This window comes from Giraffa tippelskirchi, chromosome 4 (assembly GCF_054371585.1).
Source record: "Giraffa tippelskirchi isolate mGirTip1 chromosome 4, T2T-mGirTip1v1.2.pri, whole genome shotgun sequence".
Taxonomy (NCBI): domain Eukaryota; kingdom Metazoa; phylum Chordata; class Mammalia; order Artiodactyla; family Giraffidae; genus Giraffa; species Giraffa tippelskirchi.
In genome coordinates this window covers 31,773,944-31,787,067 of record NC_137278.1, presented here as the reverse complement: position 1 = coordinate 31,787,067, position 13,124 = coordinate 31,773,944, and the positions used below count along the sequence as shown (strand labels likewise).

General features: G+C 40.9%; 1 protein-coding gene and 1 long non-coding RNA gene across 5 annotated transcripts in view; one reads left to right on the top strand and one right to left on the bottom strand.

The window, feature by feature from the left end:
- Nucleotides 1-10,853, top strand: part of ASXL2 (ASXL transcriptional regulator 2) — a 108,123-nt gene extending 97,270 nt beyond the window's left edge. For all 4 annotated transcript variants that reach the window (XM_081592784.1, XM_081592785.1, XM_081592787.1 and 1 more), the window contains 3 exons: nt 140-245; nt 2,702-3,410; nt 6,916-10,853. In XM_081592784.1, the coding sequence (XP_081448910.1) occupies nt 140-245; nt 2,702-3,410; nt 6,916-9,390 (3,290 nt within the window). In that variant the 3' untranslated portion in view covers nt 9,391-10,853. The remainder of the gene's footprint in view (nt 1-139; nt 246-2,701; nt 3,411-6,915) is intronic.
- On the bottom strand, nt 1,632-3,676 carry LOC145546294 (uncharacterized). The gene is made up of 2 exons (XR_014082725.1): nt 2,386-3,676; nt 1,632-1,762 (listed from the first exon to the last, which is right to left on the bottom strand). It is a non-coding gene; the product is annotated as an uncharacterized LOC145546294 (long non-coding RNA).
- Nucleotides 10,854-13,124: the final 2,271 nt, after the last annotated feature.

Here is a 13,124-nt window from a genome sequence, read left to right as displayed (position 1 = left end):
ACAGTGAGGAATTTGGGGAAATTTCTGTTACTTTCACATGATAGTGTTACTCCTTCATGACTCTATCATGATTTACCAGTAGTGGAAAGCTGCAAATAACATATTCCTATTGAACATCTCTTTTTTTGGTACGTTATAGGTGAGTTTACACCGGAGATGCAGGTGAGAATTCGACAAGAGATTGAGAAGGAGAAAAAAGTAGAGCCGTGGAAAGAACAATTCTTTGAAAGCTACTATGGTCAGAGGTAATATCAAGACAGATTTTGTAAACCAAATGTTAATTCCTATACGTATGTGATGTGTTGCTTATCTTACTACCTTCCCAGAAAATCTAGTATGCAATTTTCTTCAATTCTTTTTACCAAGAAAATTTTTTTCTTATAATTCTTAGGTACACAGAATTGGATTTCTCATAATCTTGGACTCTTAACACCTTGCCATTATAGATGGTATGGTTCCGTAAAAAAAAGAAAAGATTTTATTTTCTTGAATTAGAGTCATTTCTTTGGATAGATTGGCTTTTTTTCCAGTAACTTTTTAATAAATAAGAATACAGAAGTTGTATACTTTTTTTTTTTTTTACTGTAGGTAGTTATCCCACAATAGGATAACTTATCCAGAATCACTAAGGAACCCTATAATACATACCATAATATTCAACATGTAATTAAACAGCCTTTCTTCTCTAAAAGAAACTCTGGGAGATACACATAGCTAAATCAAGATACAGACCCTTTTCTCAAGGCACTGTAGTCTGAGTCGGTTTTTTCCCTAATAGAATCTTAATGGGAGGAATTCCCTAACAGTCCAGTGGTTAGCACTCAGCACTTTAACTGCGATGGCACAGGTTCAAGCCCTGGTTGGGGAACTAAGATCCCACAAGCCACAAAGTGTGCCCCCACCCCCAGAAAAAAAAACTTAATGGGGACACTAAATAGATGACAATGGAGCTGTATTGTTTGAAATAGAATTGAATACCCAGAGTCTTAATTGTCTGTCAGTTTCTCTTCCTTCCTTATGTGTACCTAATGGCAACCTTTACTCCATAACCATAGCTTGAGAACAAATGCCTCTTTTCCTTATCTCCATGTCCTTATCCCCTTTGTGGTCGTTTCAGAAGTGATTCTTAATGAAGTGAAGAGCCCAGTACGCTGATTTTTCTACCTTCTTGATGTGAACTTTGAGTTGTTCTATGGAAATCAAAGTGAATACATTTAGACCATGATCACAGGTGGCAGTTATTCTGTAAATATTATTCATTCCCTCCTTACTAGGTAGATAAAGCGTTATGGCCATTCTTGGATCTGTTACATTCTTTTTAGCTGTTACTTTCTGCCAGCTTTATGGGAAGGACTACATTTGATTACTGTACAAATTTGTCCTTAGCCATTCCATCTCAGGGGTACAGGACTGATTATTTGAAGTTACCAAAGAGGACTGTCTTATTTTTACTTGTACAATATTCTAAGACATTAGGGGAAATCTGTAGTGAACCCTCCAGGTAGTCTAGCTGTTAGCCAGGAAGTCCTACTTGGCCTTCATTCCCTGGATAGCTCAGAGGCACTTAATCTCAGAATTTTAGAGCTATTCCAAGTGAAATTTAAACAGGCTTTCCAAAAATTCAGTTTTCATTTTCAACCTCTGGAGATTAGTCAACTCTCCTACTGTCTCCTCTGGTTTCCTTAGATTTCTTGGGCCAGCCTTTCTATGGGTACTTCAGAACAAAGCTGTTAAGTTCATTCACTCAGTCGTGTCTGACTGTCTGCAGCCCCATGGACTGCAGCACACCAGGCTTCCCTGTCCATCACCAACTCCTGGAGCTTACTCAAACTCATGTCCATTGAGTCGGTGATGCCATCCAACCATCTCATCCTCTGTTGTCCCCTTCTCCTGCCTTCAATCTTTCCCAGTGTCAGGGGCTTTACCAGTGAGTCAGTTCTTCGCATTAGGTGGCCAAAGTATTGGAGCTTCAGCTTCAGCATCAGTCCTTCCAGGAATATTCAGGACTGATTTCCTTTAGGATGGACTGGTTTGATCTCCTTGCTGTCCAAGCTGATCACAGTCCAAACCCACAATCCTCGGGGACATGGGTCTTTGGCTTCTTTCACTTCTCTGTGGACAGTCTGTGGTGCATGCCTCTAAACAATGTAGCTCCTTTGTAAGCAAAAGTAATAATAATAATTAACATTACATTGAGATTTTATTATGTCCTAGGTACACTGTTCTAAGTACTTTACATGCATTAGTTACTCATCCTAGCAACACTGTGAAGTGATTAACCTCAATGTACTATTAAAGAAATGAGATGGTTGGATAGCATGACTGATTCAATGAACATGAATTTGAGCAAACTCTGGGAGATAGTGAAGGACAGGGAAGCCTGACATGCTGCAGTCCATGGGGTCGCCAAGAGTCAACCATGACTTAGCAACTGAACAACAACACTGTTAAAGAAACTGAGACAGAGGGGCTGCTCACTTACTTAATATCACATGGATAGTAGGTATTAGAGCCAGGATTTGAATCTAGGTGCTCAAGCTCCAGACCTTTCACTAATATTAATAATAGTGATGATAATATATAGAGACTACCTACTAAGTATCACAGGTTCTTCCAGATATTGCCATATACATTATCTCAGAATATGTTCAATAACATAGGCGATTTCTCAACTACAGTATTTTTTTCTTCCACCTTTTAGTTCTGGCCTGAGTCTTGAAGATTCAAAGAAATTGACAGCTTCACCCAATGATCCCAAAGTAAAGAAAACCCCAGCTGAGCAACCAAAATCTATGCTCCCTTCAGAGGCCTCACCTGTCAATGTAGTCCCAGTAATCCCCCAGTTAGAATCTAAAGAAGTACTGCAGATGCCATCACCAGTCAGAAAAGAAGAGCATGAAAGCCAAGATAAGACGCAGCCACACTCCACAGAGCCCCTTCTTTCCCCAGCTACCAATACAAATGAGCTTAGCAGCGTTCCTCCCATCAAGTGCCCGAAGGATGAGGCTCTTGTGGAGCAAAAGCCAGTTGCCTCCGCTGAACAGGAATCTGAGAAAGAGAATCATGTCACTACACCTTCAAATTATATTAAAAATGAAAGCCAGGAAGCTTTAGTTACATCTCTGAGCAAACCCAAGAGTCCTGGGGTAGAAACAACAGTAATGAAGCCCACAGTAGAAGCAGGTCCACAGGAGACAACTATGAAAGAGCCTCCATCAACTCTGACTGATCACAGCCCAGAAAGCCTCAAGAGGAAATCTTCGCTCACCCAAGAAGAGGCCCTGACAAGCTGGGAGAAAAGGCCGCGTGTCACTGAGCATCGCCAGCACCAGCAGCCATTTCAAGTCTCCCCACAGCCCTTTCTCAGTAGAGGGGACAGGTTCCAGGTGCGGAGAGTACCACCTCTCAAGGTAAGAAAGCAGGAAGAATTGAAGAAGAGAGGTGGTTTGAACACTAAGTTTTTGGTTTTGCCTACTAAATTTCAAGTGTTTGTGATGTTCCTTAATGTGGAAGCAGTGGTATGTATTTGATATGCCTGTAACCCTGGTGATATATGAGTAAAATTATTAAGAAACAGGCATTTAGAAGTGTATCCTTACAGATCTTTATTGGGATTTGAATACTTAATCAAATATCTGAGAATCTAATGTAATCCACTTCCACCCACCCTCCCTGCTGGCTACTCTTGTATTTTAAGACAATTATGGAAAGTATTCTGTAATGTAATAGTAAACAGGAGAAGGTCATTGATGTAAGAGATCATGTATCTTTGTATCAAGAGCCATGATGTTGAAGTATACCTTGACCCTTTTCTTGCTGCCAAAACTGATTCGATGTTTTGAGGGTCTGAACTCCCTTTTAGTTCTGTCCTTTTATAGGAAATGTGTGTGGCTGCCATGAATCTCCACTGATCACTTGTGGGATTTTAGTAAGATGGAATAGCCTTGCTAATATCTACTGCTTTGGATATGTGATTAACTTGTGTGCTTTAGCCGTATATTGCTGGGTATCAAGATCTTTTAAATTTCTATAGCAGTGTCACTACCTTAGTGTGTACTTGGTCTTGTGCCTAACATCAATTTCAGTTCATTCTTCATTTCTTTAATCATATTTATTGATTTAATGTTTTTTATTAATAGTATTAGTATTATTGTGTCTGCATGAACCCCAGCACTGGGTATTATTCATTCACATTGGAATATAAGTTAAAAAATAAGCCAAATAGAAATACTTTTTTCCCTTTTTAAATTTAACTTAGATGAACTGAAGTCCTACTGGAAATAACCTACTCCGTTACAAGTACTTGACCTGTTTCATGCACTATGAGACTCCTCTCCATTTTGCTTCTTTTTGCTAATACTATGCTGTTCTTAATTTTACAATTTGTGGTTTCAGCACTCAGGAATCTCTCCTTTTTCCATTTCCTTTTTTTGATATTTTTCTACCATTAGCATACACTCTCATGCTTTGCTGGCGATCTTCATTTTATGATAATCACTTACTGTTCTTTAAAAATATGATAAACCTTTCTTTAAAGTTTGTCTTATCTCTAGACCTGAGAGCTGAGTTACAGTTTAGGTTTTACTTTATATAAATGACACTGGGTAAGAACCATCATTTCTGTTTCCACATCTTTCTGCTAATCCAAAGAGGCTCTGCACTGAAAACTTAAATCTTTTGTGACCAAATTTATGTTACTTTTTTCCTTTTTTTTTTTTTTTTACTCCTTCCTCATTTCAAAACTTTCTAGCAGAAGTGACTTTAGTATTATAACTCGCTTACCTTAGACCTTATCCAAATCTCTCTTTCTGAGACAAAGCTTAATGTAATTTAGAACAAAATCTTTTAAACAAAACTTAAGTAGAAAAACAATTTGAATTTTATCATGAATATTTTAATGTATAAAATTATATATGCACATGTATCTATCATACATATATAATATAAAATATATACATATATATATATATCTACAGAGAGAGAAAACTCAGACATACATTGTATATTTTCCATTCAGTATGCAGTTACAACAGAAAGAATCTAATTCCTTTCCTATACAAGGAGAGGGCTTCTCAGTAAGTTAAGTTGTTGGAATTGTTATCAGTGCCTAGAAACCTTGTGTGGTTTTCATACTTTAAAGAAAAAGTATTACATCTCATTTATTTTACATAAACAGGTAATAGGACTAGTTACATAAATAACTGAAATTATTTTTAAGCATTCAAAATTTTTATTTTAACCACTTTGAAGGATTATCCTTATTTCATCAACATGTCATTGATGATTTTCAGTCATTATGATAGCTATCATTTATTGTGCTGGATATGTTGTTATTCTCAAAGTTATTCTAATGTAAGATGGTTTGTTCCTAATCCTATATACGATTCCTCTAAACAACTGTGCCTTTTCCTTTCTTGTTTTTAATTTTCTAGTTTCATCTGTTTTTTTTCTCCCTATTAATTGTCTGTTCCAGATGGTATTACTAATGGGTAATAATGACTTTACTCTGGGGAGTTTCTAAAATACTGTGTGCAGTTGGATGTAAAATAGATTCAACTTTGAGATAGAGGTTCAGTATATCTCAAGATGAGAAATATGTGGGCTTTATGACAAGTGTTACACAATCCCATAGGTCTAACTTCTGAATGAGAGAGAATTTTTCAGGACTGCTGACCTTTTCAGAAATGAGTATTGCCAGTAATGAAATAGCCTTAGTGACTTTATTATTCTCAATTAAGGAGTTCCAGAAAGATGCATTATCTTTGGGCTCAGTGGCTTAATTTTTTTAGTTAAATGCCCTAGAACATCTGTAACCATTATTTTCTGTTTTTAACTTTACCAACTGTTAGAAGGTTTAAGATTGGTGCATTCTGATGTGTTCCAATAGCTTTCAAAGTGTTGTTTTGAACAGAAGTCAGATTCTTTTCAAACATATTTTGTTATATGAAAATCAGTGGTTTTAGACCTTACGATGCATTCAGAATCTCCTCACAAGGTTTTTAGAAATGCATTTTTTCTCTGGGAGTTCTAATTTTTAATTTTAGGGATAGGACTTAGAGCACATACATTTTTTTAAAGCTCCACAAATAAGTATAATGCCAGCAGGCGGTGAGAATGACTTCGGTTCGCAGTATAGACAAATATGTACGTACTCTCTCTTGGGTGGGTGGGGTGGGTTACACATTGTCTTTCTTCTGGTGCTATCCAGAGGCCTCTGTAATTTGAGATAATTCAGCCTGTATGCTTAGCTGTACATGTGTGAGTGTGTAAAAGAGAACAAGAAATTTTCCCTGGACCTCGTAGTAAAGCCAAGAAATAAAGGATGGGCTTCCCAGGTGGCTCAGTGGTAAAGAATCCTCCTGCCAATGCAGGGGATGCAGGTTTGATGCCGGGATTGGGAAGACCCGCCTGGAGAAGAAAATGGCAACCCACTCCAGTATTCTTGCCTGGGAAATCCCATGGACAGAGGAGCCTGGTGGGCTACAGTCCATGGGGTTGCGAAGAGATGGACATGACTTCGTGACTAAACAGCAACAATAGTGTACTACTTTATTTTTTCTGTTTCTCTTTTCTCGCTTTTACGCACATTTTAAAATGCAGATATCATAGAAAGGTCTGTATCTTAAATGATCAGCTGTTGTGAGTAGTAGTGACATTAAGACAAAGTTGTGTTGAGAAAAGAGCTTTGCTACTTTGGGAGTGAATGTCAACGCGAGAGAGTTTTGGGCACCAATAGAGGAGGTGAAAGGACCCTAGAGACGGATCTGTGTGGCTGTCTCCATGGATTGGTCTCTTAGCCACAAGCCTCCCGTCCTTGTCATAGTGTTCACCCTATTCTCAGAATTTGTGTTAATGAAGTTTTGTTACTCTTATAAAAGAAAGCTAAGCTCTGTTTTTTCCCCTTAATTCTTTCAGATCCCGGTCTCCAGAATCTCTCCCATGCTGTTTCCTACATCGCAGGTCTCTCCCAGGGCTCGTTTTCCAATCTCCATCACTAGTCCTAACAGAACAGGAGCCAGAACCCTTGCAGACATCAAAGCAAAAGCCCAGCTGGTCAAAGCACAGAGGGCAGCTGCCGCCGCCGCAGCCGCAGCTGCTGCTGCCGCCTCAGTTGGAGGGACCATTCCAGGACCTGGCCCAGGCGGTGGACAGGGTCCAGGAGAGGGGGGTGAAAAGAGAACTGCTAGAGGAGGGGATCCTGACTCAGACAGAGTCAGTGAGCCTGGAAAGTGCCCCGCACTGGAACTGGCAGGAACTGGAAGCAGGGGAGGTACGAGAGAGCTTTTACTCGGTGGGCCAGACACTCAGCCCCAGTCTGAGACCAGGACCGCAGGCCAGCCACAGCCTCATAGTGGCCCTGGAGCACAACTACAGCAAACCCCCTCAGTGCCTCCCGCATCTGCCGTCAGTGGAGCATGCGCAGGTGTCCCCTCACCAGCCCACACTCACGCACTCCCGCCAGCTTTAGGAAAATTAAGTAATGAAAAACTAAATCCTCCCAGGGCAACAGGCACGGTGGCCTCTCTTGGCCAGCCCCAAGGGCCCAGTAACGGTAGGCAGGAGAAAGCACCTCCAGCTCCAGCAGATCCTGCTCTGATCACGGGTGCCTCACCTGTTCATTTTGCAGCCATTGGCGCAGTGGAGCCTAAAACAGGTTCTAGTAAGAATGCCCCAAATCCTCCGGCCTCAGCAGAGATAAGTGCTAGCGCTTCTGTGGATACAACCGCCTCCCCTTTAACATCTCTGTTAACGACAGCCACTTTAGAGAAGCTCCCTGTGCCCCAGGTCAGCGTAACCACAGCGCCTACTGGATCAGCTCCATCCTTGAGCACTTTGCCGGCAGCTTCTAGCCTTAAAACTCCGGGAACTTCTTCACATATGAATGGACCCATTTCAAGGCCAAGCTCTAGTATCCCTGCTAATAATCCTTTGGTAACTCAGCTTCTGCAGGGCAAAGATGTTCCCATGGAGCAAATTCTGCCTAAACCTCTCACCAAAGTTGAAATGAAAACTGTTCCACTCACTACAAAAGAGGAGAAGGGGGTAGGAGCACTCGTAGGTACAAGCGTGACAGAGAAGAGCACCAGAGAGGAAGTTCACGAGAGACAGTCCCATCCAGCTACACAGCACTCGGGTAAAACTTTGCAAAGTAAGCAGCTCCCCCAGGTTCCAAGACCCCTGCAGCTCTTTTCAGGTAAGGATCTAAGGGACTGTAGCATTGACACACACCAGTACCAAGAAGGACTCAGTAAGGCCACCCAAGATCAGATTCTTCAGACTCTCAGCCAGAGGGTTCGGAGGCAGAACATTTTCTCATTTGTGCAGCCTTCGCAGTTCAACTTCACTCACTCAGGTTTCCAGTTAGAGGACATCTCCACAAGCCAGAGGTTCATGCTGGGTTTTGCTGGCAGAAGGACATCCAAGCCTGCGATGGCAGGTCACTACTTACTTAACATTTCCACTTATGGCCGGGGTTCAGAGAGCTTTAGGAGGACCCATTCTGTGAACCCCGAAGACCGATTTTGTCTGAGTAGCCCCACTGAGGCCTTGAAAATGGGATACACAGACTGTAAAAATGCAGCAGGAGATAGTAGCGGGAAGGAAGATGATACTGATGAGGAAAGTACTGGTGATGAGCAAGAATCTGTCCTGGTGAAGGAGGAGCCACAGGCTTCCCAGAGTTCTGGCAAGTGTGATGCAAGTTCAGGACCCCACAGTAGAGAAACCCTGTCCACCAGTGACTGTTCAGCTAAAAAGAATGTGAAGGCAGAGACACCAGTGCCTGAGCAAACCCCTTTAAGCAAGGAAAATTACCTGTTCACTCGAGGCCAAACCTTTGATGAGAAGACCCTAGCCAGAGATTTTATTCAGGCAGCGCAGAAGCAGATGGCTCATGCAGTGAGAGGTAAGACCATGCGGAGCAGCCCAGAGCTTTTCAATTCTACGTCTCTCCCTCTGCCTGCAGACAGTCCTACCCATCAGTCTCTCCTCCTCCCACCACTGCAAACCCCAAAGCTGTACGGGAGCCCCACACAGATCGGGCCACGCTACAGAGGCACGATCAACGTCTCCACCTCATCAGACATGGACCATAACTCTGCTGTCCCGGGGATGCCCGACTGTAGTCAGGTGTCTAGCAATGTTGGTGATGTCATGTCCTTTTCAGTGACTGTCACGGCCATCCCTGCCAGCCAGGCCATGAATGCCGGCAGCCACGGCCAGACCATTCCTGTTCAGGCCTTTCCTGAAGAGAACAGCATAGAGGACACACCTTCGAAATGTTACTGCCGATTGAAAGCCATGATCATGTGCAAGGGCTGCGGAGCCTTCTGCCACGATGATTGCATTGGCCCCTCCAAACTGTGTGTCTCCTGCCTTGTTGTTCGGTAATGAGATCAGAAAGAAAGCGCTCTGTAAAGGAGACAGGAATGGGGAAGGGTTGACAGATGTGGTTTTTGCGTTCTTTTGGAATCATAGAAATAAACAAGTAGGTTTCAGTTTCAGTTGTCTTAAGAGACAAGTGTTACTTAATCAGGAACACAGAGTACAGATCTTACATTTTAGAGAAAGGGCACCTTGTATAGTAAGTCCAAGTCGAGCAAGACTTTGTGAATTTGTGACAAGTTTGCACTTACAAAATCATGTAAATATGTCACATCTCGTTTTAACATTTTTCCAGGTGTTTAGGTAATGATGTATTACTTTGACTTCATGTGACTGAAAAGTTTAATGCCACACATGGTGAAAGGCAGCGATTTCCCTTCTGCCTTTTCCTAAGAGGCTAGGGAAAGGAAGGAGTGGAGGAATGGTCTGAGGAAATGACTGTTCATGTTGATTAAGTCTTGATAGTCTGACCGCAGGCTTTACGTAGATTCTTCAGCCTTTGCAGAATTTAGATTGAGGGTTTACTCACTCCCTTTACCTAGGTGGAACCTGCTCCAGTTCTTATTTTTGATAAGGCATTAATTTCATAGGTAGTGTTTCTGACTCTGAAAGTTCTGAGTTGGTTCTTGGTTTCCACAGACCAGTCCTATTGCCAGGCACTCTGCTTGCAGTTTGTGAATCCCTGCCATTCCCTAATCCCACTTCTTTGCCCTGAAGAAAAGAGTGTGAACTATGAAAGAGTTGCCTCACTAGACCCCTCGGGTCACCATCACCTGTGCAGGGCAGTGATTCCAGCAATAATCTGAGGATTTAGTCATTCATGGGAGCTTACAAACAAGTTTGAAATACTAGTAGAAAACTAACAGAAGTGTCAGTGATAGGGTGTTCTGTTGGGTAAGCGGAGTAAAGGTGCAGAAATTGTTGAACTGAATTTAAGGAACTTTGGAAGACAATTTTAACACTAGAAACAAAGTAGCCCCTCTCTCTCCCCCTCTTCTCTTCAACCTGTTACCTAATGTTCTACAGTCAGCTGTATCTACAGGTAGAAAAACTCATTAATACCACATTTGCCCCATGCTGTTATATCTGTTTTGACTTCCCAGGCATTTGAGGAGCATGGAAGTCATCTTAATTATATTACTTTGAACATATATGTGTGGCATACACACAGTAAAAGTCAGACGCTTTTCCTATTTTAGAAAACATGTCACCTGTTTTGGATTACTGCTGTCTACACATTAGAAGTTTCTAATGTAAAGGGGCTTTAGTGAATGACTAAGGGAACATCTAGAAAGGAAGAGAAATCGGCTCGAAATTTTTGTTTGTTATTTTTTTTGTTTCCTTTTTGTTGAATCCTGTCTCTCGTAACTGAAGAATTTTTGAATATATGTGTTTAGGTCATGGTTAAAGAACATGAAAATAAATCTACAGTTTACCAGAACTTGGTATTAAAAAGTTGGGGATTGTCAGTGTGCATCGTTTGCATATTGATTTCAAATCTAATTTCGTGTGTAAAGGACATGTATTGGTGCCACCTAGCACAGTCGTCGTTGTGCTTAATATTCAAGATGTGATATATACAAAATGCAGAAGAGTTTAAACTCCTTAATTAAGTCACATTCCAGATAGGGGAAAGTAGACAGTAGTAATCTTAGCTTTGCCCCCATTGTACTACCCACCCCTCCTACTTCACCTCTCAAGTTATACATACACTCTTAATACTTTCAACCCCCACAAGAAACTATTTACTTCTTTTTTGTTTGTTTGTTTCTGAGTTTTTTATGGCCCAAAGAAAATAGAGGATTAATATCTGTGTTCTGTGTCAGCCAAGACAATATGATATTCTTCTAACTTCCCTTTTTCTTCCAGCACACACATAGCTGACAGATAAGAAATCTGCAAGGATCCAGGGATAAGGAGCAAGTTCTCCAGCCAGTAACCAGTACAAATCAGAAACCATGGTTCTGTTCTCAAATTGTCAGTGCCCTGGGTAATTCCGAGGGGTGTTTAAAAGACCTGTTGATAGTTAAAACTCTCCATTCCCAGCTTTCTCACTCCCCACTTCAGTGGCAGGACTGAGGGATGGCCTGCCTGCCTGCAGTGGTTGACTGTTTCAGAACTGATCCTATGGTGAACTCAAATGATCAATTTGGATTTTCAAAATGATTTTTCTTCTTTACGCCTTTCCTATCATAGAAAGTCTCCTCCATGGTTCTCTTCATCTAAGGATGGACAGACTAACCAGGAAAGGAGGAAAGGCATCAGGGATTTTCAAGTCCATTTAGAGAGCAAACCATATCGTGCCTATTGATCTTGACCCAGGCTCTTGAGAAAGGCCCTAAGGAGTACTGTTCACCAGATACTCTTTACAAATAATCCCCAGCTAATAAAGTAGTACATCGTCAGCTAGGTGCACTGCCTCAATCTTGGCTAACTGAGAAAATAGATTCTGTTAGATTGGTATAAAATTGAATGCAGTCTGTTTATCAGTTTGTTTCAAAACAGTGGTGTCAGGTAAAAGGTTATCTTCAATGCTGACTGAGCTGAAAGAACAAAAATTAGAATCTGGCTCTTTCAAAAACAAAGCAGTAGGAACAAAAAAACCTTTAAATTACTAGAATATCATATTCCGGTACCTTTCAAGCAGTTTTGAATCTTACGTTTTCAGTTACTTTACCTTTCAGTTCAGTCTGGAATGTGTCTAATAAGTGCTCAGCTTATTTTTACGCTATTAAGTTGCACTATTTCCAGTGACTAGTCAGGCATGCTGCCTGATGCTGATGCCTCCAGCGTATCTTCTCTGCCTTCAGATAACTTTCCAGTGCGGGTCACCTTGGGGAGATGGCATTAATGATGTATCTATCACCTCTGTCTCACTGACGAATATTCTAAGTTGTCTAGTAGAGAAGGCTCCCTGAATCTTAAAGATTTTTTATTAAAATTCTTCCTCCTATTAAACAAACAAACAAAAAAAGCCAAATAACCTGAAGTTGTTTGCCCTACATACTAACCCGTGTTGAAGATACTGAAGCTGTCTGTAGTACCCCATGTAACATTTTTTAAAAATTAGACCTGGCAGACGGGAAATGTTTCTTGTGCCGGGGAAGCATACTTATATGGGCTGGGAAGGCACACAGTATAGATACCACAAATTTAAATAAATAGCCAGAAGAAGACCTTATTGCCTTCCAGGTGAAGGCATGAACTCATTCATAATCAGATAGTTTACCATCCTAATTTCTTACTGCCTTTCTTCACCTAAGAGTCCTGAAGTCCTCTTGGATGAAATTATTTGTTAAAATGAGGGGGTCTTCTCTGGTCATGGCATCACTGTTTAGAGCTCTGTCAGTAAGCAGTACTAGGGTTTTCTCTGCGACCTAGGGATTTCAGTTCACAGCAAGGAGAGAAAAGTCTCCCCCTTTCATTACAACAATGTGCTAAGTAAAAAAAAAAAAACTTGGCCAAGGGTAGCTTTCAGCTCAATTCATAGAATAGTCCAAAGAGACTCTGAGAAACATGATATAAGCAGGGATCTTTCCTACCGTGTTTCAATACCTACATAACCTATTGAAAGAGAACAATAGGTAAAACAGTTCCTAAAGTTGAAGTAAGAGCTTCATAGGTTCTTGGTTACTTTATTTTTTTTAATGCTTTACATTTGATACAACTATTAAAGATCAATTTTAAAAAATAGCTTTCCAGTAATATATTTTAAGTAATATATATTTTAATATCTATGT